The 25,346-nt window shown below is 44.5% G+C and overlaps 1 protein-coding gene across 1 annotated transcript in view; it reads right to left on the bottom strand.

Annotated features, from left to right (window-relative positions):
* Positions 1–8,042: 8,042 nt before the first annotated feature.
* The window catches only part of CNNM2 (cyclin and CBS domain divalent metal cation transport mediator 2), a 166,246-nt gene continuing 148,942 nt past the window's right edge, over positions 8,043–25,346 (bottom strand). Inside the window, exons 6-10 of the mRNA XM_026651047.1 lie at positions 24,146–24,315; positions 20,473–20,566; positions 16,038–16,103; positions 11,441–11,625; positions 8,043–9,228 (exon numbers count right to left, since the gene is read on the bottom strand). Of these exons, the coding sequence (XP_026506832.1) occupies positions 9,019–9,228; positions 11,441–11,625; positions 16,038–16,103; positions 20,473–20,566; positions 24,146–24,315 (725 nt within the window). The 3' untranslated portion in view covers positions 8,043–9,018. The remainder of the gene's footprint in view (positions 9,229–11,440; positions 11,626–16,037; positions 16,104–20,472; positions 20,567–24,145; positions 24,316–25,346) is intronic.

The raw sequence follows: 25,346 nt of genomic DNA, 5'->3' as shown, positions 1-25,346 counted from the left end.
CAGCGTAAGGGGCACATTACACATCACTTATATTTAATGACAAATCAATCTGTTATATGGGAAGAGAAGGCCGTAAAGAAGGGATTTTATTAGTGGAAGAGAAAGGACACTGCTGCTAGAAGTGTCCCGATGGAACATTCCACCAGGAGCTAGTCAGCCTGTGTTCAGTGCCATCAACGCCTCAATGTTCTGACAGACAGGAATGCACTAGTGGGAGTCTTTTCTGTCTCTAACATATATAGCTCTGGGCCCAATCCAGTCCCACAAGAGCCGGTGGCAAGACTGACTTCCCTGGGAGTGAGATCAGGCCCGCTGACACTCTTGGCAATGTAAGAGGGCAGCAACAAACTGGGGAAGCATTCATCATGATCTGTGATCAACAAGGAATCCTGATCTGCTGCCGTCACTGGATTCCAGGTGCTCAGCCCCTCTCATGATGAGGAAATTATCAATCTGTCCTTTAAATAAAATACAGATGAAACATGGAGAAGGGAAAATGCATAAACTGGAATGTTCAACAGAAAAATCATCATTTATCTAAATAGCGCAGAAATAAACAAAATCACAAAATATACAAATAAATCAGGTACAAAATAAATAGGAGAGATTGGAAATCTACAACACAATTGGAATAATTATAACATTCATTCATATGACAATTGGTTTATGAAACGTATACACTTGGTTCATGGATTTCATTTGTGCTTGTTCAGGTTTATGTACACAATTTGAAATACTGTAGTCAGAATACTACATCTCTGATAAAAACCGGAGTAATGTACAATATGATACAATTAGCAAAGACCACATATAATGGAAAATAAGACATAGTGAAAAGGCCTAGGAATAGCAGCATAATCTAAAGACAATTGTGAGAGTTTAAACAGTTGTGAACATACATTTTAAAGGTGAACTTAAAAGCTTTTCGGTGGAGAAAAAGGAAAAGTTTTATGAGTAGAAGTCAAAGAAAAACAGTACAGATTTCAATATGTAGTCAAAGGTAAGGTTTAAATGCAGGGGAATGGCTTGGTTTTAGGGATTAGGAGATGTAGCCGCTGTTGCAGAGAGAGAGCTGAATGTTGAACCAGCGGTCTTGGGCTGTTAAGTGACAGAGGAGCATATTCGCCAATCGTTTGGCTTCCAAATTAAATTAATTTGCCATGGAGACATCTGCACCTTGATTTAGTTATTGATCTGGGATCTCAAGTAGTGTTAAGAACAAACAAAAGCTTTGCAGTTCACCCCTTAGGCCCCAAGCCTACAATCCTTGTGCCCCTTAAGGTCAGCAGGAGTTCTGAGGCCAGGAAATGCAGGATCGGACTTGAAGGGTATGCCTGCTCGGTGTTTTGGAGCCTATGGCAGCGAGCTTCCCAGCCTGGGATGACAGTCTTGGGCTTGCTGGCGCTCTAAAAGTAGCTGTGTAGACAGCACCTTGAAGTCACAGCTTGGGCTAGAGCTCAGACCCTGAACTCCACCACGGCTATTTTTAGAGTGCTAGCACAAACCCTGCTAGCCCAAGTCATCACCCCAGGCAGGGAGGATTGCTCCCAGGGACTCCAAAATGCTGTGTAGACGTACCTTTAGTGTTGGAGGAGCAGGTCCTGAGATGTTCCCAGTATCCAAACGCCATGTGAGTGTGCAGCAAAGCTAAGACAGCAAATCTTTGAGTGATGTCCCCTCCCTCTTTGATAGCTACCGTTATTGTGGGGAGAGGATCAGAACAGTTCAGTCAATTACAGCCTTCTGCAACTGCACGTGGCTAGATGTGCAGCGTTTCTTCTCCTGCCCCCTAAACTCAACCAAAGCAGTGGGAGGATGGCAGGGAACTAGACACAGTCAGAGCAGCAGCAGTGTCAGAATGCTGCGTCCACGTACCAAGAGACTATTATCCAGAACGAATTACCTAAGTGAGACTCCAGCAACAAAAACCTTCCCATCCCAACCATGGAACATGGACCCTAGCAAGTAGGAACTGTGTTGGAGATTCTCTAGCTACCACATGTCTGTTGCCTTTGTGAACACATGCTCACAAACCTGATTAACTTCTTAGTGCTGAGGTACTGACCTATGGATGGGCCCAGAAGGCATTAATGCAAGTATCTACACTTTCAATGACAGGTGTAAAACCCAGGTTACCTGCCTGACACCATCTACCTGGGTTCTGCATTCACTCCAATTCAGAACGTCCCCCGCATGCTGACACACTTCTGCACAGAATGGGGCACTTGAGATCTGCAGCACAGAAGAAACCAAATTTTTGCTCCAAGAGGAGCAAATCAACTAAATGCTGCTAGCCAACCAGAGTCCACTTGCCCTATGTCCAAACACTGCCTCACAAAGGAGGGAGACCTCTAGAGATACCAGCACATCCCAGTAACTCGAGTGTCACAGCTGCTTGCAATCTCAGATTTTGTTCACTTAGACTCTTTGCTGTTGCTGATGTTATGGCTTTGACTTTCCATTACTAGTGTCTATAAAATCTCAACCACCATTCTTCATAATCCTCCAAACCATTCTTTAGAGAAGAGGAAAAAGATTGACTCGACAGCAAGCACTTGGCTAAAACTGAATTAGATTTTTTAATAGCATTTTCACAGCAGCTGGGAAGGCACTTTACTCTGCAGGATTCCAGCCGCCAGCCCTGTTCAAACGTAAAAGCCTCAGGAGAAATCATGAACAATAGGTTTGGGGTGGGGAAGGAGAATCAGAAATCCCAAGAATCCTATCTCAATGTGAAGAAACATTATAATGGAATCACACCTGAGGGACGCAAAAATGACTAATTAACAGTCATTTTGGCTTGCAGATGAAGATTTGACAAGAACAAAGCCAGGCAATGGAGTTTAATCCACTAATATACACACACTGTAGGTTTTTAAGGGTTTGATCCCATCCATAGGTGAGACTTTAAAGCAGCATGTGAATGGGGGTGGGTAGGACGGAAGAGAGGGCTCCATGTGACTCACAGAAATTAGGTGTTCAGACGATGTCTAATGTGTTTTACACCTGAGCCAGAAGTCAGTGCTAATGACAGGTAAACATTTCAAACCAGGCTTCTTCACTGGGCAAGAGGCTGGCTGCATCATTTTAGTTCCATGCCTCCTACATTCACCTTCCCCAGCTCAGGAGGAAAGAAGGTGGGATTTCCTGCATTGCCGAGGTCTTTCCCCTTCTCCCCTAAGGTATGCTCTAGCCACCCCAAGCCCAGTTTCCCAGGCGTTAGTGTAGAAAAGCGATAAACATGTGAAATCCAAACTGAAAATCTAACCTGTGCTATTTAGAAGAGGGAAATACCATAGCCAGAATGCGCCTTGGGCTGAACATGCCCTCATGGTGTGGGCAGCTAGCACTGTAGGGAAGCAAAAGGTGGAGAGATTAAACAGAACAGGAAGAGGGGCCTTTTGGAGAAGAGGGGCAGAGCATGGCAACGAGGAGAAACCTTGATGATAATTTGGCGGAGGGGGTAAATGAGGCAAGCCTATGTATTGCTATTAGGCTCCTCAATGCCAGGACTCACTTGCTACATGTGAACTGCCGCATCATGTCAGTGTGCCACTGGGAGAGCAACGCTTCAGAAGCAGCTCTCCCCAGAGAGACCACAAAGGGAGGTGCACCGACGCACAGCATAGCAGTGAAGCAGTTAAGCTCTCCCGCACAGGTGCTGGCTTTGCCCCCTAGTCAGAACCAGACCGAGAGCTACTTTCCGCAATCATTCTGCCAGGATGAACCACTTGGCCTTTGGCATCGCTCATCAAGATGATTATTTCCCTGTCAGAAGAGGCCCACCCCCTATTGTTCTTTCAATCCAAGGGCCGAGTACTTCTTTGGATCCTTTTGAAGCCACACAATGGACAGCCTAAAAAAAGAACCACACACACAAAGCCAAAGCAGCAGGAGGTGCAGCAAGTCCAAGGTCTGTGTCACACAGTGCTATTGAGCAAACCCCAGTTATGGCATTCAAGTCTACAATATACACATTTCTATAGAACATATTAATGCCAGTCAGACACCTTCGGTATAAAGTCTCAAGTTATAATGTTAACAAAGATACTGTAATGGTAACACCCACCCCTCCCCAAGTTTGCTAGTTCTAAACTAATCCAGACACTGGATAACATAACAACTGGTACACAGGTACTAGTTTGAAACCAATGATTTGTGTATTCGATATCCTATAACATATGGTACGTGTATCATATGGGAATGATGTGTGTCTATTCTATATCAGCACGAGGAAGATGCCTTTCCCAGCAGGTCCTGGAGAACTTGGTCATCCTCTCTGTCACATGGGATACTTACCTGGGATGCTAGCGAGGAGACAATGCTGCCATCTGCCATTCACAACCACCTCCCTTCTGGCTGAGCTCCACAGAGATCACATGAAGCACCCCGGCAACCAAAGGAGGCGGAGCATTGCCGCTGGCCAATCAGCCACTCCATTTTCCTTTGAGCCGCTTTCAAACAGAACACAGAAGCCGCTCCCTACACCACCTCCTTCCAGGCCAAATCCCAGCCTGTTTCAGTGCCTGCCCATTGCGGGGTAAGGAGCAGCAACGGGGAGATATTAGGGGATCTCCCAGGTGTCATTCCCTTTTCCCCCTCCCCACATGCCTTCTCCCCAGTCATCCTTCTCCAGGAGAGGTGAACGCCAAGGGCATATGAACAGGAATATGAGTCTGGAGGAAGTGTGCGCGTGTGGCATTACCACCACACTGCTAAATCTGGAGCCAGGTTAGACTTTGACTGCGACATATGGAAACAATACTGGGCTCAGTATAGGAAGAGTGACACAAAATGGTCTGGGAGAAGTCGGAGAGAGAATTGTATGGGAATGAAAGCAACGACCAAGGCAGGGAAGTACCGTGCAAGCCTGCCCCATCCAACTCTGCTGATGCACCTCATCCCTGATCTATAGCACCTCCTGCTATGCCAATCCTGGGTCCCCCACTTAGCTTTGACAACGCACATCAATGCCAGGCTGCACCGGCTATGCCAATCCTGGGCTATCCCACACCTCTGCCGATGTACCTTAGTCCTGGCCTTCCTTCTCTACTATTACCCAGTCCTAAGCAATCCTTGGGGAAGGGCTTCCCACTGGGCAGGGATTTTGGGATGCAGACATGTGGCAAGTTGAATGATGAGGGCCCTGCAAACTCTCACCTGTGAGTAGGGTCTGCAGAAGGGAAAGATGATATGCTAAATCCACCTCCACACTCAGAGCTCATGTGCTTCATATGATCTCCGTGCCACCAGAGTCAGTCTTGTTTGGAGAGAGAGATTCTCATTATAAAGCAAGAACATTCCCCTTCAACTCTGTACAAAGATTTGGCAATACATAGAATTAAAAATCACGGTGACAACAGATTCAGGTTCATTTCATTCAAACAGGATTCAACCAACAGGAGTGTAAAAATTAATTCACAGTTGTGCATTTAAGATATTAGTGTTGAAAACCTCACTTCAAAGAACTTTTGTGCAAAAAGTGTATTGACATAAGAAACCGTGGTGGCCTGCCCTCCTGTCTCCCAGAGCCAACCAGCTAATAGGCTGGGTTCTGCACTTCGGGTTGCACTTCGATGCAGGTGGAAGAGGGAAACAATACAGGCCACAGGAGCCAATGCTGAAAGATGCCGCATATCCTTTCTACAAATCAAAGCCTTGCAAAGGGTCAAGGACTGAAGTCAAGTCCAATGGGTCCCAAAGTTTTCAGCTGGTGCCCTGTTTCATGACAGTGACTGATTGACAGCTCTGCTTTGGGTGTGCATGGCACTGTACCGTAGCGTCTAGAACCTGAGCACCCCTGAATTTGGACAGCCAAGCGGAGACTCACACAGCGCTATGTCTGCTCTGGTAGGAAGCTTACGGCCCAGGAGGAGCTCTTGGAAGCCTGGGGATGTCCACTGCAGCAAGAACAGCAAGAACACTATTTCTGCAAACACGGGTTCAAAAACTAAGACTGGTTCCTGAGTTGGGCGTGTCTTCCCTCTGCTTGCAATGGCACCTGCCACACGGCCTGGTAGCCATTTCCCTCGGAAGCCCATCTCTACTGTGTCCCGCTTCCCATTTCAACAGCCCCATGTACTCTCTCAGCAGAGAGACTGGATTTTTTTCACAGAAGCCAGTCTATGGAAAGACAGCATGCCTTGTCCCTGAAGCCAGAGAGGAGCTTGTGGGCGCTCCCGTCCCCCTACAGAGGATGTCCGTTTTCCATAGAAATCACACTAGCTTTATGAAAGTTACTTCACCTTCTCTTACCAAATTTGGAAGAGTGAAGAGAAAAGTTATGCAAAAACAGCCTGGAAAGTTTGGACTAGCGACCCACGGGCAGAGACAGGAGTTACTCGCCTTTGGGATGACATGGCTTTTGTGGTTTGTGTTACAGGGGAACAAATATTTTCAAAAAAGCCACAGCACAGCATGAAAACCAGAAATCCAATCAAATTAGAAATCTCCCCGCAGAGAATTTCCTCCGTTTGAATCCTGCCCTAACTCAGCAGGTGTGACACGAAGCATCCTGCAGCCCAGGATTCCCGTGCTGTGCTGTGCTTTCAACAATGGTTCACAATCAGGAACATTCGGGCACAATGGCAGCTTAAATAAAAGGGACCAGAGCAAGGGAATAGATCCCTCTTCTACGTGGGTTAACGTCATAACATTTCATCCCTCTGCTCTGGCAGAAAAGGTGCAACGTTAGCAGCCCTCCTTGAGACAGCTAAAGGGGGACTGCGGGGGCTAGACAATCTGGTGCTGTAAATAACCTGTACGTTGCCAGCACCATTCGAGGCATGTGTGGCACATACGTCCACAGGTGGCTGCGGTTCTCTCGCAGCGCTGTACCAGAGCCAACGGGTGGGCCAGAAAACGCTGAAGGAGACAACAGGCACACAGTTTAAAAAGGAAAAAGCAGCAGCATTGTTTAAAATACAAGGTTAAAAAATGAGGGAGTTAAGTTTCGGAGCCGAATTTCCCAGTCTCACGGTTCCACATGTTAAATACCATGCATGGAACGACCATTCCCCCTTGGGGGACTTTACTAACTGCCCTCAAAAGGGCTAGAGTGCCTTCTGCCTTTCCCCATGCCATCTCTCCTTGAGGGGCCCAGGGGACCCGTCTGTGGCCCCTTCTCAGGGAAAACAGCAAAATCCTTCCTAAGGCCTAAAGCAAATGGGACAGACCCCCACGCAGCAGCCACATACTCTGGCCTCCCGCAAGGAGTTGCTGCAGTGAAATATTGCACCTTTTCAGAACGCGTTTGCACAGACGTACTATGGAGTCAAACTTCTCTCTCAACCACAGAGAAGGTGCTTCCCACCTGGGCTACGGGAAGGGGGAGGCAGCACTGACACCGAGGAGTCTGCAACTGGGCGTTGCTTTTAAACTCAGGCAGGTAAAGCTTATCTGAGCTGAAAGAAAGAAAATGGTACATAACAATCAGGCCACGGGATGTTCTTTGAGCAGCACAGACTGAAAGTCCACAGAGAAACCACCGTGCAGCATTTGTTCACTGACCGACTCTGCATTTTGGGGGGTTTACAATATACAACATAGTGACCTCCCAATGAACGCATTTCCCCTGCACTCTGAGGCCAGGCTCCGGGGTGCCTGGGAGGGGCAGGTGGAGTGGCACTGATGGCGCTCATGGAGGATGCTACAGTGGACAGCTAGAAGAACAGTAGAGAAAAGGGAAGGATATCAGTAGCTCCTCAAAAATAGGGGAATTGCCTGGAGACTGACCTCTCCAATCCCTGAAGTGCAATATGCTCCCTCAAACCCCCTCCACAAGATACAGCTCAAGCTTGTGGTGGACGTTCTTGGGCAGTCTTTGGGGAGATCAGGAAGGCCCTCACTTCACCACGAAATCCATCTTCCAATGGCAAAGGCTTAGGAGCCACCTGGAGGATTTGCTTTGGACATTGTTGTAGCAGCATCTTTTGTCTTAACACGAACAGCAATACTGGGGGATGGTTTGTCCTGAACTCTATCCCAGTTGTTTAACATGCCCTGCAAATAGGCTTTGGTTAAAGCAAAGGGCACACAGACTACTTCAGTATGTTAGAAGCTGAGATTCGACATTTTGGGGTTCACGCTTTCAGTACAGCAGGGGAGGCAGGGAACTTGACCATGTGATTCCCAGTAACATTAATGCAAATTCCAGGGGGACAAAAATTGCCCAGTACACTACTAGGGAAATTTATCCCGGTCTGTAATTTGATGAGACTGCAGTTATGTCGATTAAAAACCCATCTTCATATTCAAAACACACAACATCTGTGGAGGTTACAAAACTGTAAATGTAACAATCTTTTTGTTTGTTTTACAAGGAACCGTCTGAAATTTCAGGTATTATGAAAGCATGCAACCAAAATAACCACCCCTTCCCTGAAGCTCATCTGAGGAGAAAATAATGCCCATTCCCCCAAACTTCCATACTGCTAAGCCACAAGGTCCTTGAAGTCTCATCCATTCTTTGTTCTCAGGACACAAATACATATGGGTACTAGTTGCTGTTTTAACAACAGGGCAACAGACAGGACCAAAAGGAGTGGTGGAAACAGGTCTATGACACTGGAGCTGATTCACAAAGTCACAGCAGAGCCTATTTGGGGAGGGGAGGGACAGCAACCATTTAAAACTCTGCAAAATTCTTTTTAAAAACATGATCTCTCTTGAAAAAATAATCAGAGCAGTTTTAAAAACTTCTCCGCGCATCTAGGAAGGAGGGAAAACCAATGAGGATCAAAGATACGGCTGAAAAAATAAACACGATTCTACTTTGCGAGGAAGAATCCCATCGTTCTCCAAGGGGCACTCAGCATGCCCAAGGTTTGTTTGGTTTTTGTCTTGCTGTGTTCTCGTTTCTTCCTCTTCTGCTCCCAGGAAGGGCGCTAAGTCTTTGGTCTCAGAACACTGGATGCAGCACAGCATTGCAAGCACATACTAAGAGCGTCTGCAGTCAAGAAGGAGCAATGACTGGTCCTGCTGAAGTGATGGGTGGGAAAGGATGCAGATTGTTAGCTCCTAGATGGAGCCTTCGCTGTGCATACTGTGATTGGACTTGTTGTGTGTCACGCAGTTCTGTTCATTCAGCAGGTTTGCTGTCTCATCCGGCAAACCATCGCGCAGCTCCGTAAGAGTCAGTTCGATTTTAGTGTTTTCACTGTCCGAGGACTGAGGTGTCTTGTCCATCCGGGATGCCATCAGGGCATTTTGGTACTGCTGTCTCGAGATCTATTTCATGCACACAAGGGGGGTGGGGTGGGAAACACACACACAAAAAAGACACAATAACACTTTGGTTTCTAATGCTGGTGTCCTATAGGACACACTATGACCATAAACTCTCTCCTCTTGCCAAATTCTCCTTTCAGCCCTGTTTTTCATGGGATCATTCCACTTTCTACAAGACAAGGCTGAGTTCTGCAAGCCTAGCAGGATTAGAGAATCCTAACTTAACATCATGATGTGGTGACAATTCAACGTGACACAACATTGTGATGATAATGTTGCCACGTGGTTCTGTGCTGTCTCAGTGTTGTGATGCATGGATTTGTCTCACTGGGTATACTCTCAAGAGGCCCAAGAGATTTTTAGTTACTCCTAGCTAAAAGCCACTGATGTTGTGATGCAAATTTTGAGGGCCTCATCCAAAGCCCATTGACGTCAATGGGAGTCTTTCCAGTGACTCCAATGCGCTTGGGATCAGGTTCTTAGAGTCCTCTGTAGGAAGTGAGTCAAACAAGCGTTACAATTCTGATACAGTTCAGCAATTCATGGTCTCACATGCAGCGTGGGCCAAATCCTGAAGTCCTTGCTCTGATGCCAATGGGCATTTGCCGGAGTAAAATCTGACCTTTGAGCCAACATCAAATTAGCCATTTGAAAAATATCTTAAATTAGCCAGCTTTTTGGTAAGCTAACTGGAACTTAGGGTTTGCTATACTGGAGTCAGCATATAGGTCAAATATTTCAATACCCTTGCCCTGGTACCTGATGCTCCGGAGGAAAGCAAACCCACTAACCTCACACTATACCCGATAATAGTGCCATGCTATACATGGGGAAATGGGAAACTCCTTCCTGAAAACAGCGAGCAATCCCCTGGCACTGCATTGGATTCACCTTCCCAGTTATATCAGCTGTCGCTGTCTGAAATGATGTACGTGTACGGATGACCCCAAGTTCTGAGCAGCAACAACTGACCGACATGGGGGTTGGGGAAATGAAGGAGGTGGGAACGGAGTTCTGCTTCTCGCTCACTGGGCCCGTATCTCACAAAGCAATTTCAAGGCATGTGGATGCAACATAACCTTGGGTTGCCTCTCAATACAAAGGAATAATTGGCCATTGCAGTCTATAACAAGGGCCTGTAACACTGACACTGAACTCTAAATTCACTCTGGCCAGTATTAAACCCTTATTAATGTAAGTCTGTAAGACTCGGTGCATCAGCTGGTTGGAGCATGTGTCTCTGTGTTACGACAACATCACTTTTAAATCTTATTCCCAGTATATCTGGGACCATAATCAACATCTCCAGCATTAAAAATATTTTTTTATTCTCTCCCTTATTTAAAGAGTTTTGAATATCTGATTAACTGTGGCAAAGGGCAAAACAAGTTAAAGTGCACTGTTTGAGCTATGTGCTTAGAAAGAAAGTCTCAATGTAAGTAACCAATTGAAAATGGTTTTGTTTAAACTAAGCACCATGATCATTCTGGGATAGTGGGATACCAGCTTCCCTAATCTAAAGGGGGACTTCAGCTAGGTTTGAATTGCCGGTTCCATCACATTGGTCTGCTCATCCCACAAGATCTATACACGTTTCAGCACCTTGCCTGCTTATCATGATGGGACACAGAGAGCTGAAGAACAGAGCAATATGCACGTGCCCAGTGGTGGTTAGCACGAGAGGTGGGCCTGACATGGGAAGTCCGGATGCAGAGATGAAGTCAAGACTTCTCCGAAGTTGAGGAAGGGGGACAAGCTGGGAGGCAGGTTGGATCCCAAGTTACATTCTGGGCCAGTTTTTAGTTAGAAATGAAATGAATCAATGGCACCACCAAATTCTTCATTCTTCAACTAACGAGAGCTGATTCAGATTGTTCAAAAGGCTTTACAAAACGTCACAGCAATAGATGGGCTTTCAAGACTAACTCCAGTGGAAAAGATTTTTTTTTTTAAAAGCTTCCTCTGAAGTGCTGGTAACCAGAAAATGAAGTGACCAGTCGGATTTCACTGTCCAAACCGAGCAGTGGAGGAAAGTCAACCAGCAGCAGAAACCGGGGAAAGCGGGCAGTTTCAAATGACTGCTGCTTTCATAATCCTAGTTCCTCTTTGTAACTCAAGGACATAACAGATCTGCCATCTCCCTCCCCCGCCTCTCAGCTCTGCAAGGTAGCGCAGCATTTCTGAGAGGGAACCCGGCTGTCTCTTTTCCTACCTTGACAAACTGAATATCTGAGAGTGCTTTCACTGAGTAGTCTGGGACGTACACCTGAAGGAAAGATGCATTCAACTGGTTGTTGCTGCTCCCCAACGTTGGTGTCACCGCTTCAATGCGATCACCTCTATTTAGAGAGTCCGAATGGTTCAAGCCACAAGGACGAGGGGGTGACTTGTTTTCAGCTGAAGAATAGGAAAGAAGAGAGAAAAACTTTTTAAATAAAGCAGGAAATGGTTAGTAACTGGTTCTCAAAGACATTTGTTAACCCATGATATAGCATGGACGACTGCACAGGTACTTAAGTCATTGAGTACAGCAAAATTACCATGAGAGTTAGGACATTTTAAATCCCGAGCTAATTCGTGACATCACTATAGCTAGGATAAGCTGTTAATGATTAAGATCACACACAGCGTACAGTGCCTTTCCTCCAGGGACCTTGGAGCCATTTACCAAGATTTACTTCATTACACCATTTAGTACATTTCACCTACATCACAGGGGTGGCCTCTACTATATCACATCTGGTTGCTCCACAAGGTAGGGTGCATCCACCTTTAGAGGCTGAGGGAATGCTAAGTGACGTGGTTCTGAATGGGCCAAAGTGCGCTCTCTTTATTTCATCTGTTTCTGAAATATTTTCCCTGACACCTGCCATGGCTCAGGGTTTGAAGGGATAACTTGGGCTGATGCAGTACAGAACCTCTGCCAGCCAGGTGACACAGTGGAACCAGCGAATTACTCTACTCTACGGAGAAACACCCCGATTCTGGAAAGGCCTTGGCATGCTTGCTCCCTGGGTATGGCAAAATCATGACTGATCAGCTTCTTCTCTCACTACAAAAAAGTGCTCAGCTTCACTGGCCTACCGAAGCATTGTAACCATCCCAGAAGGGTGCCCTGGCCATAATTTACCTACTGGACAGTTGTTTTCAGTAGATCTGATGATCCCTTCTGGCTTTAAACTATGAAAATACTAAAATGCTGCTTTCCTTGTAAGATGATGTTCGCTTCCGTAAGTTTCCACCAACTCAATGCCCTACATGGACTGGGGCCCTACAGGGTACGTCTACACAGCAACAACAACCAAAACCAACCCGCAGCAGTGAGTCTCAGAGGCCAGGTTAACTGACTTGGGCTCGCACGGCAAGGCTAAAAACAGCAGTGTAGATGTTCGGGCCGGAGCCCACACACTGAAACCTGACGAGGGGGTTGTGTCTCGGAGCCCAGACCCAAACAACTACATTGCAATTTTTAGCCTTGCAGAATAAGCCCGAGTCAGCTGAGCCAGGCTCTGAAACTTGCTGCAGAGGGGTTTTTTGCTGTGAAGATGTGCCCACAGAAACGCCTTTCAAAATGCAACTTCCCAAGACTTTTAGCAGGTCTTCTTCCCTATCTGGATGCAAATCACAGAATCATAGAATATCAGGGTTGGAAGGGACTGTGTGCTGATCAAGATACAGATTAGCTGCAGGATCAGTGGGTTTTTGGTCCCTACCAGACCCAAAGTTCATCAATTCCAAATCAAAGCTAAACCTGGCTTGTTCTGAAGAGCTCATTGGGTAGCCAGTGCACCGAGAGAGGTCTCACTTTAAGCCGTCGTGGTGAAAGCCTTTTTGCATTGACTTAGCAACCAGCAGCATCTTGACAGCTAGAGCCTTTCTACAAAGGAGCCTTGATCTTAAAAGGTTTCACAGTGCTCTGGGCATTGTCTCCTTCACTTAATCATAAAATTCTTAATGCCCTCCTTAGCGGGTGGACACAGATCTGCCTTGTCATGGGCAGCACAGCCCACTCTCTGCACTGGCCACATGGATATGCAAACCATGCCATCCTTGCAGGAGAATGAAATGTGCTTCTTCACTTCTTGCATTCTTTTACCTCTTGCTAAAGTCCTAGCATCTCAGACTCCTCCTGGCTTACGACGGAATTGAAGTGACCCTCCATTTGCCGATTGCTTTTAAAATCCAGTGGCTACTTTACAGCTTTCATTTCAAAACAGCAAGGAGGAAAATTAAGGTTTTGAGAAACAGGCAATTCTGTGCTGCAATTTCCATCAGTGGGGCAATCATTTTGGCCTCTAGAAGCATTGCCAAGCTTAGACTCAGAGGCAAGCAGTCAGATTTCTGTCAGCCCTCCACGTGGATACCCCCTTGTTGTCTTGGGAAACGACTATAAGGCTACAATGGCTATTATCAGAAGCAACCCAACGTTACTAAGCATCTTTCTTCACAGAAAGTAGTCTGACCATATACCATCATTCTGTCAACAGATCAAATCAGTCAGCCTTTGCTTTCCTATACTGACGCACAAAATGCATATTTTGTGGCAAGAATAGCACCTCACTAGTTTTTTGAAAAAAGTTTTTTGTCTGAAGTAGCTTCAGCATCAGTGTGAATCTGACATGGACTCCTGAAATCCCCATTCATCAAGGGTAAGGATATTATTAGAAAAATACGGTGACTGAAGGGGGGGAAGGGAATGGAAAGAGTGCATGTGCCAAAAACATGGAGTGGATGGAGGCAGAGGCCAGAACAAGAACAGCCAGCATGCAGGAGAGCACAAAAAGCAAGGGACAGAGAAAGTATGGGGGAAAGTGAGGAAGAGAGGGCATGCAGGTGTGTATGTGCAGAGTTTTTTGGGGGTAGGGGAAGTGTGCATGAAGAAGTGAGGAAATAGAAAGCGCATGAGACAGAAAGAAACCAGACAGGTCCATGTTCTCTGAAGAACAGTGCATTCCCTGCCCCCCCATCCCCCTCCAAGCAGGTCGGCTCATATCTAGAAAGCTTGGGTCTTCCCACATTCCTACAGAAAGGATCTAATGGCACAAAGCAGAAGCCAAACAGCGAGTTACACATTTGGGATTAACACAATGGAACCTTTTTCAGAATGTCCTAATACCACAGCCGAGAATCCCGGTACAGTCACCTTTGTACCACGTGTTCAGCAACACAACTGACGTTGAGCTGCGTTGTCAGTTCCCATAGCAACCAGGGTTACCATATGATTTCATTTCAAGTGGTTTATTCTCCCCCCCCCCCCCATTATTATTTTATTTCTTTCAGTTGGAAAAATCTAGGAAAAAATGTCTGGCATTTATATTGGAAATAGTTTGCAAGTGTGAGGGGTACATTTCATTTGTAAAATGGAAAAATAAAAAATAAATTTTTTCTGGGCACAGAAAAATAATTGAGCAAAAAAGATAATCAAAGCTGCAGAGTTTCAAGAAAAAAAATAAAGCCATCAAACAGTTTAATTAAAGAAAGATTAAACCTTTTTCCCTCGATTTTAGCCGCTGGAAACTTTAACTGGGCATGAAAAGAATCCCCTGCAGGGCAATAACCTGTAGTTTGTTTGGAATGTGCGTAATACTAATTTCAGGACAGAGGGTAAAATCTAGCAGAAAGTTAAAAAGAGAGGAAAAACCCAAGGAGTAGATGCCGCATAAACACCAAAAGCTCAGGAAATGGCCAACGAGAGCTCCTTTTGGTTTGTACATTAAAGTTTGGGGGAAAGGGGACGGTTTTGTTTTTTTAAGAACACACATATTGTCCTGTTCATGTTCCGGTCAGAGGAAGAGAGAGACAGTGGCATTAACACGAACAAGGTAACTTCATGGAAAACAAAATTTCAGCACGGCTCAGCCTCTGTTGAGGAACAGTCATTCCAGTACATTCTGCCATTTCCCTCGGGTAACGTTTTCATTTACCTCCTAACTAGAAAAGGCACCCATGCTGCTCACTATAGGTATGGTTGGCTTCCAACTTCCATTCTGGATTCCTCTCCTCCCAGTTTCCAATCGTTCACAAACGCCCCAACCAAGTTCTTTTTGGCCTGACACATTCCATACTTGGTCTCAACCCTCAAGTGAAATGTTTTGGGGAAGTTTAAGCAAAATTAGTTCAAGTGCAGTCATCTGAGTAATGCATGGTCTTAAAACAAACAAAAAACCCAATCCCCACATTTTTCTCATATCTCTCATTCACACATTACATGTATGAATAACTCAAATACCACCTTGCAGAACTATCAAATTTGGCTTTATTTATAAGTCTCCATGGAAATCTGTGAAATAAATCAATTTTGAAGACAACAGAGTTTTTGAGCATGTGAAACAGGATATTCTGTGTATGAACAATATAATTTAAATTTTGTTTGGAGATAAGGTACCTCTTTCTCAGTTAAATTTTATATTTTTGGCAGTTCAGCAGTATGCTTTCCTCCATTTTAATTCCATCTTCTGCAGAATTGAGACATTTTGTACATTTTTATATGAACCCAGGCTAGGGACCAGAATATTATCTTTAACAAAAAAAATCATCCTGATACTGCATCAGTATAGGAGTAAGAGAAGCAAGGACCTTTTCATTACCAAATACATTCTCTTTTAAAAGTTATTACTTTTTTCATTTTGATGTGTCTGCAAGTTTCTACTAGTCATAAATGAAAATTTAGGATACTTACCTGTTAGGCATATCTCTTGGCTGAACTTCTCTCTAACAAGTAAAGGGGTCAGACAAATACAGACTGCAACTGGCTTTTTATTGGGTCAGCGCAGACACAAGAATGATGAAAAAGAAGCATGCAGATTTACCTGGAGAACCTGCTGCTAATAATTCTGTTCTGCTGACAACAAAGGTACGAGACAGGGACAAGGGAACTAGAAGAGGGAGAGAAAAAGGGTGAGATCATGCCTGGGAACGGGACAGCTCTCCACACTTGCCAGGGGAAAGAGTTAATTCACACTCTTCAAAGAAACCAGAAGCACAAATCAATTGCAGAAAAGTAAAGGGGGAAAAAAGGCCGATTAGGCAATTTGTAGAAATAATTAAAAATAAATCAGCAAAACTACATACATTCCACTTGGTAATCCTAAATGCCATTCAATACAGAGCTCTCAATTTACATTTCAAGACCCATTCATTTAAAAACAGTACACAATGCAAAATCAGCAACCACTTTATCCCAAGAGATGAAGAATAAAAATGAAAACCCAGCAAGTCATCTTGGGGGAAGACCCAACTGGGGTAACTAAATACAGAAACAAAAACAGGATTGATTTCACCATTTTTCAAATTCTTTTTATCAGACCATCAAAAAGAGCCTGCAATTTCCCAAGTTTAGCCATTTTAGGGTGAAGAACATAAGAACGGCCATACTGGGTCAGACCAATAGTCCACCTAGCCCAGTATCCTGTCTTCCGACAGTGGCCAATGCCAGATCCTTCAGAGGGAATGAACAGAACAGGTAATCATCAAATAATCCATCCTCTGTCACCCAATCCCAGCTTCTGGCAAACAGAGGCTAGGAACACTTCAGAGCATGGTTTTGCATCCCTGCCCATCCTGGCTAACAGCCATTGATGGACCTATCCTCTATGAACGCATCTAGTTCTTTTTTGAACCCCTTTATAGTCTTGGACTTCACAACATCCTCTAGCAAAGAGTTCCACAGGTTGACTGTGCATTGTGTGAAGAAATACTTCCTTTCATTTGTTTTAAACCTGCTGCCTATTAATTTCATTTGGTGACCCCTAGCTCGTGTTATAAGGAGTAAATAACACCTCTTTATTTACTTTTTCCACGCCAGTCATGATTTTATAGTGACTTTAATAGTGATAATTTGCACTTATGTAGCACTTCTCATCTACAGTTCAAACTGGACTTTACAGACATTTAAGCCTCAGCACTCTTGTATTGTCTTAACTTTCCAGAGGGGGAAACAGAGGCATGAGGGCTGTTAGGGATTGGGAGTCTTAAAGAGACAAGCAAGAGCACCTACTCTTGCGCTGCAGTGCCTCTCTCTGGCTATTACCCAGAGTGCTGAGGGGAACAGCTTCCAGACCTACATGGAGCAATCACAGTCATTTTATTTATAAGAGTTCATCCCGCCAAAGCAGGACTCTGGGTGCCGTAAGACATAAAATCTCATAATAAAATGTACTCTCTTAATATACAGAAAAATGCACCCACAAACTAACGGCTTTGCTACTGGAAAAGGGACTGTAGGAAAAGTAATAAATACAGAGCCACTAGCAGTCAATTTAAAACAAACCCCAGATGTATGCACTTGGAGTTTGGTGAGAGGAAGACCAACATGCATTTCAGAGTAGGAGGGCCCACCCTGGGAAAGGTGCAATGACACAATCTATGGTGGAGTGGTGGGATCCCTAAAAAGACAGGTGACGTTTGAGTGCAAAAGCTGGACTGAAGGAAGGAAGAACCCAGAGCATGCCAGCAAAAAAAGAACACTAGGAAGTTCACACTAAATAATAGTGACAAAAGGAGTAGCCGTGAAAGATTTTCCAGCGTAGTGTTGGTCAGAGCCGGTACAACCATTAGGCGAACTAGGCGGCTGCGTAGGACGCCTAGTGGTTGAGGGTGCCTAAAAGCCCGCTCAGGTGAGGAGGTGGAGTGGAGGTGAGCTAGGGTGGGGGGGCGCGGGGGGGGCAGCCCGGCGGAACGGGGGGGGGTGGGCGCGCACAGGGGAACCACTCCCAGCCCCAGATCACCTCTACTCTGCCTCCTCCACTGAGCCCCTGCTCTAATTCTCCTCCAATCAGCACTACAAGCCTGGGAGGGGAGGAGAATTAGAGCGGCGCCGGCGTGCTCAGCGGAGGAGGCGGAGCGGAGGTGACCTGGGGTGGGCTCCCCGGGCAGGGTTAGCTGCCATGGAGGGGGGGCTCCCCGGAAGGGGTTAGCTGCGGGGGGGGGAAGGGGGAGGTTAGCTGCTGCAGGGGGGCCGGGCTGGGTTAGCTGCCGCGGCGGGGGGGAGGGGGCAGCGCGCGGGGTTAGCTGGGTGCGGGGGTGGCACAAGGTGGAAGTTTCGCCTAGGGCGCGAAAACTCCTTGCACCGACCCTGGTGTTGGTATATGTCAGATGAGAGTTGATGCTCTGGCATCCCCCAGACCCATCTGTATTGTAAGAGCTGAGCCTCAAAATTGAGGGAACAGGAAGGGTGTAAAACACACATACACACACTGGACTGTTTCTAGAGCACAGACAAAACTCTTCCAAGGATCTGTGCTTTAGCAAATCTGCTGTTCAAAAACCTACAGGGTGGCAGTAAGATTTATTTAACTTCAGCACGCGTAATCAAGGAACAATTGCTCCCTACTTTGAATGTGAAATTGCTAACATATATTCAGAAAAATGTCAGCTAAATGGCAACACAGATTACTGCTTACATCACAAATGTCCCAGAGAATTGCTTTTGTCTCTGGAATTTACTCTAACCATCCGCTCTTACAAGGAAATGATAATACCTTATTTATATATAAAAAGCAACAAAGAGTCCTGTGGCACCTTAAAGACTAACAGTTGTATTGGAGCATAAGCTTTAATGGGTGAATACCCACTTCGTCAGACACATGTGGGTATTCACCCACGAAAGCTTATGCTCCAATACATCTGTTAGTCTTTAAGGTGCCATAGGACTCTGTTGCTTTTTACAGATCCAGACTAACACGGCTACCCCTGATACTTATTTATATATAGTACTTTTCATCCTAAAGGCTCTCAAAGCCATTTAACAATATATACTGAGATCATTAACCCACTTTTGAATTGCAGCTACTTCTTGGGTGGAACATGGAAGGCATTCTGCTCCTGTAACACCAGAAACAAATTTCTGTGTGAGTGAAGAAAAACTTCTCCTTTTGAAGCCAATCAAGGAATTTTAGGTTGGCAGAATGTAACTGCTAGACTAACCCACCAATATTTGTGAAAAATGTTGTGGGATTTTTAATTACTTCAGCTGATCAGAATCTTGGTTTTTGGTCTCTAGCTGAAAGGCAGCATTTCCAGCAATAAAATACGTCCCCTGGCGGGGGCAGTGGCTCAATACTGTCTAAGATGGACAGGTACCACCCACTGAATCACTAACATCACTTTCTGCAGCACTTGAGATTTCTGGAGGTCTCCCATTAGACACTGAGCCAGCCCAGCCTGGTTTAACTTGGGAGATGTGACAGAATCACAGCCCAAGGTGGTACAGCTGTAAGAGAGCAGCACACTTATAGAGACAACTGAAGTGTTACCTTTACTTCTTGTAATCAGGGTTAGCCCACAGTGAATGTCTAATACATGCTTATGTGATGGAGGTGGCTTGACAGGGTACCTGGCTCACAAGATTATGGTTTTTATAATGAGGATTCACCTGGGTCCCAACTAGCTTTTCTCATTGCAGTTGCCTATATTTTTCTTACATATATTTTAAAGAAGATACATTTCTGTGCAAGTTGGTTGTATGGACGGATTTTCAGCTTCTTTGCATAATGGGAAAATCTCTCTTCCTCATTCCAGTAGAACTGATAATTCTCAGGCTTGTTTCAGAAACTTCAGACTTGTCTACAGGACGAGTTATTGCTTCGCAAAGGAGGATGCCAATCTACAGTGCACCAGCTTGCCGTGCAGTGTCGCCCCATGTGGACACTGCTATACTTGGGGGCTTTCAGTACTCTGTAGCAGTGGCCTCACGGGATGTTACTGCGCGGCAAGCTGGTGTGCTGTAGATTTGCACCTGGGCTTGCTGCACAGTAACTTGCCATGTAGACAAGCCCTAGGATTATTAAGATGTATCATTATTGTTTCCTGATAAGAGTCATTTTCATTTGACAGCACCATATGTCTTTCTAGTACTTAGTATTACTTATCCTGTTCCTTCAGTCCCTATTATGCTGCTATTAAATACAAACAAACAAAAAAACCCAAACCCAATGGTCCCTGTAGTCAAACAGAAAAACAGATCACTAACTAGCAGACTTCTTGTCTGCTCACAGCCTGCAATCTGGCAAACTTGTGACAACTGGTCAGATTTCGTGAGTTAATACCACAACCAGTATCAACCACACCCAGGTGTGAAACACCAGGCAGCTAGTTACATTGGCAGGATGCTACCATGTATTATGGGTGCCAGCTGCATCAAACACCACAGGGGTCTCTCCTACACAGCTCACTCCATCCACATTAACAGTGAGAGGCATGCTTGGGCATGAAAGAATTTCAAAAGCAGAAGGTAAGAGAACATACCTGGCGATGCTGTGAGGGCCATCACCCCATAATAGGAAAAAGCACCAGCTTCAAACTTCATTCCCTCTTTCCCAGCCTCCACTTCCACTTTCCCCTGTTGAGGAAAATGAGAGAGCCATAATTAAAAGGGGCCTCAAGCATCCCAAAGATCCAGAGACCTTAGAACAGACTTGTACCCTGAAAGCCGCAGCCTTGCCCAAAGGGGCAATTTAGGGTTAATTCCTGCCTTCTGCTGAAGTCCGTAAAAATGCACAGACAAGGGTAGAACTTACACCTCAAATCAGTCCCAAAACTTTCCAGCCTCATATCTGCTCCAGCTAACTTAACTCAGCAAGGTGTGTGGGCTCACCACTGCAAAGAAATACGGTAGCTTCTCAATGGTACTACTTTTTTCCACTTCCAAAGAATGTTTGTGCACCACTAAGCCATTTACTTCGAACTGAAGGGAAGGAGTGGTCTCCAAGTCTGAGAAAGCCCATACTACATACGGTTTGTCCATCAAGACAGATCTACTCATTTCAGGTAACTGCCCAAATTCACACAAGGCCTTTCCAAATACAAACACAGGAAATCTCAACTGGGAATGGGAGTAAGCTCAACATATTTTGGGAGGGTGAAGTTAAGGTTGTATGCTTTCCCCCACAGAAAGAAATCCATAATTCCTGAAGGAGTCCTGAGTCCTCTTTCTCGAGGTTCTTTTGGGTTAGTTGGTTTCCAACGGTTTTACAAATTCCACATCCCTTACTATTTGATACTGACATTTATACAGGATCTTATCAAAGGATCCCAAAACACTTTACAAGCTATGCACAAGTACACCACCACAAAAATGCAGCCGCTTCTGGTGTGGAACACAGAAGTTATTTAACAGCACATAACCACTCTATACCCATGAGCCTAATACAGAAAAAGAACAGAAGTATCTATTCTAGAAATGTATTTTTAATGTTCAAAGTATAAAATTAGAAGCTTCAGTAACTACCTAGTGGGACCCTATTTTCAACTCCATTCCCAGTGCAGTGGCATCACTAGTGGATTTTGGGACAAGGGAAGAAGAAATCTGATTCCATATCAAGCTGAAACTATATTTTGTGGGAGGAAGGAAGGGTAAACAGAATTTAATTAATTATTTGCAGTGTTCTCAGTCTCTGCTGGGCTGGAGAGAAGGAACAGACTGGGTTCTCCCACATATAATGGATAAATATGCCATTGAATGGATAGCCAGGTCAAACTGAAGCTAAAATGTAGGTTTTGTAAAAACAAGCTTACACTAAACCTAAGACCAATATACATGTTTCCAAGTGTTTTTTTCCAGTTCAATTAAAAACCATTTAAAAATAATCAGCCTTGCCCATCAGTATTTTCAATCAAACTATGCAGCAGTGTGCTAGTGCAGTAAAGTGCAATCAAATTATCTAGTCTAATTGTCCAAGATGAGTAGTGCAAAAGGGAATCCAACAGCATAAACGGGTCAGAAGTGCATTTGATCTTTATAATTATTTCAAAAACATACTGTTCGTAATTTGTTAAAAATACAATGTTCAGCCTCGTAGACTCAATTGAGTAATTACTGGCAATTATTCATCACACAGTCATAGACTCCAACCCTGAAATTAGATGTATGCAGGTCGAATCCTCACTTGGGAGTCCCTTTGAAGTTAATGGTTGAAAAGTTTTGAGCTGGCAGTTAGCTGTAAAAATGGGCCCTCAATTCTGCGACCTAGTTATTTCATTAGTTACACACACCAAAAATGTCACCCTTGCCAAATCTGGGCCACACAACAAGAGTGCAGCATGCTGAGCAGCTTGATAGCTGAGAAGTGGGAGGGATAGCTCAGTGGTTTGAGCATTGGCCTGCTAAACCCAGGGTTGTGAGTTCAATCCTTGAGGGGGCCACTTAGGGATCTGGGGCAAAATCAGTACTTGGTCCTGCTAGTGAAGGCAGGGGGCTGGACTCGATGACCTTTCAAGGTCCCTTCCAGTCCTAGGAGATAGGATATCTCCACTAATTTAGAATCAGGCAGCAAAATTCCACAGGCATGATACTAGAAGTGTCCTGCCACACTTTACAGGTCTGTGTTGGCATTTTCCCCAAGGTTGTTTAATGACACAACGTGAATTTTTTGGGGGGGAAGTTACAAATTGCCACATACTGTATTGGTGTGGAAGAGATGAGCCTATCCAGTGGAAATAAATTACATTTCAGAAATCAGTAATTGACAATTTGAGGTTAAATTAAATTAATTTACAGAACTGTACATTTGCTTTCTTGTATTTTTCCTATGTGAAGAGTATTAATATACCTTGGAACATCCAGATCAGAGACTGACCATACTGCAAACCAAAGGGAATTACTTACTATCTGCTGATACTTGTTCTGGTAGAACCAAACCTTAGTACCACTTTTACAGCATGTGTCTTTTTATACACTCACTTTCAGATGTGACACCGGCATGTAGAAAAGTTTCTTCTAAAAATAGCATGTAAGTTTTTACTAATCATATGCTTGCTTATTACAAGATGGTTTGTTTGTCTTAATGTGTGCTCTTTATTATGCTCACGCAATACTGCATCCTACAGCACTTGATCTATTATCTTGCCTCCAGTGTATTTCAAACTGCAGTGATCCACTGCAGAGGTGTGGGAGTTTACAGAGCTACCAATTCCTCATGGAAAGCAATCCATATTAACAAAGCTCAACTGGATACACAGCACCACATTTTTGTTTCTCCTTTCGTTCTTTATTACTAAGATCATGGAAAAATAAAGACATCTTTATGTTTAATGCCACATTAGAGAGTCTACAACCCTGGTTTACAGCATAAGTTATATTACTATAATATTGTTTTGAAAGCTATTTTGTAAACACAACTGAACCCAGTCTACGCTGAGATTTGAGTTTCAATCTCAGTGTAGACAAGTATTCCTATGCTCCTGCTGCTTATTTCCTGAGGAGTAAAGCTCAGGAGATGAACGCTGAAGAAATTAATGAGAAAATATACTTCCTAATCTCAAAGACAAAAGAGCATTTCCTCATCCTTGGCCTGTAATCTCATTAGATCACACAAGTTAAGCAGGATCAGGCCAGGGTTACTGCTTGGCTGGAGAACCTCCAGGAAAACCCACAGTGCTGGAGATAGCGATGTTGGCAATTCAGTAGGTGGCGCTCTTCCCTAAATTAATACTAAACAATTGTGCCATGATACTAGAGGTGCAGACTTTCAAGCATAAAAAATGAGTTTTTGATCAGCTATCACACATCCCATGGCACTTTTTGCAAGAAAAAAAAAATGCATTAGCTAGAGTGTCCTGGCCAAATGTCAATTCAAGTCATTACATTTTGCCTACCAATGTTTTCCCGACTGTTTCAACTGGACACAAAATTCTTTGTTGCCTGCCCAAACAATACTGGCTGCACTTCTGTTGCAATTTTCAACAGATGATCCTTTTTGAGAAGTAGGGGCCTATTATCAGAGGTTAAAATTGAGGCTGTGAGCAGTTGAACAAGTTGCTCAAAGTTAGCAACCTAGCAAGGGAGTCAGGAAGAGAGCCCTGGTGTCCTGGCTCCATACCTTAAGAAGAAGACTAATATAACTATTTAAGTTTAGATATGGAAGGGAAGGAGTAAGGAGACAGATATCATGATACACATATATCTAGTCATGTGCCTAACCTGTAAAATGAGAATGAAGTAGTCGACAGGCTTGTTTCTCTGGTAGAGGTAGTATTCTGGGGCTTTCTTGTTCTTCTCATCGTATTTCAGCTCCTGGATGACATTAGGATGTTTTAGCAGCCTTAGGAGGATCTTCTCTGACATCTGGGATGGGCCAAATGCTTCTACTTCTATAAACACAAGACACAGCTTGGCATTATACCTCACATGCATGGGAATGAATTGGCATTAGTTGTTAAGAAACATGGAAACAGAAGCATATGTTATAGAATTGGAGTTTTCCTGTCTTTTGAGCCTCTTAGGGTACATCTACACAGGGATAAAAGACCCACGGCACGATCGCAGCTGACTCAAGTCAGCTGACTCGGGCATAGACTTCGGGGCTAAAAATTGCTGTGTAGATGGGCCACCCTCAGCCCGAGCCCAAACATCTACACAGCAATTTTTCAACCTGGAGCCAGAGCCCGAGTCAGCTGACCTGGGCCAGCCACAGGTTTTTTATCCCTGTGTATACATACCCTGTGGCAGATTTTCATGGAGAAACAAGAATACTCCAGTTCCCAGATATTACAAATGTATTTGCCCTCCTTGAGTTAATAACATACGTTTCAGATGACTGAGAATGATCTTCCCAACATGAAGGGAAAAGGAAAAGGAATTTGCCCATCTGAGAGCTCAGAAAGCCAGTTATTTGGGCTTGCTCATGGAATATGAAGGGAATGGGTTTACAATTGGGGTCCAAAGGACCTTTCAGTTTCGTTTTGAAATGATGTTATAGTGGATTCATTATTTATTGCATTTGTTTCTAAAGGTCTCTGATTGTTCATAGACCTAGAAAATTGCTATAGATAGGCCCACTGTGTAAACCCAAAGAAGAAATAAAGGAAAGGTGCCACAGCCCACATGGGGACAACGGCTCAAAGTGAGAGGCAGAGTGCAGGCAAATTCACACCAGTGGGATTAATGCATAGCACACAGAACACACCTTATAACCTCTTGCTCTTACTGTTCAACCTGCCCAAGGAGAGCTATTTGAAGTGGAAAAAACCCAGCTTTTTGTGGAGCGGATTTAGGCCAGGGACACTCAAGAAGTAGACATGCAAAATGCCAATACTTGCTAACGCTGGTTTCAGAACAGGACTTTGGAGACATTGGACTGTCTGCAGATCCTGGTCTGCATTTAGAACAGTCCAACCAAACT

This window comes from Terrapene carolina, unplaced genomic scaffold, assembly GCF_002925995.2.
Source record: "Terrapene carolina triunguis isolate 2854851 unplaced genomic scaffold, T_m_triunguis-2.0 Scaffold95, whole genome shotgun sequence".
Classification (NCBI taxonomy): Eukaryota; Metazoa; Chordata; order Testudines; family Emydidae; genus Terrapene; species Terrapene triunguis.
Note: the sequence above shows the minus strand (reverse complement) of the source record. Positions and strands in the feature narration are given on the sequence as shown.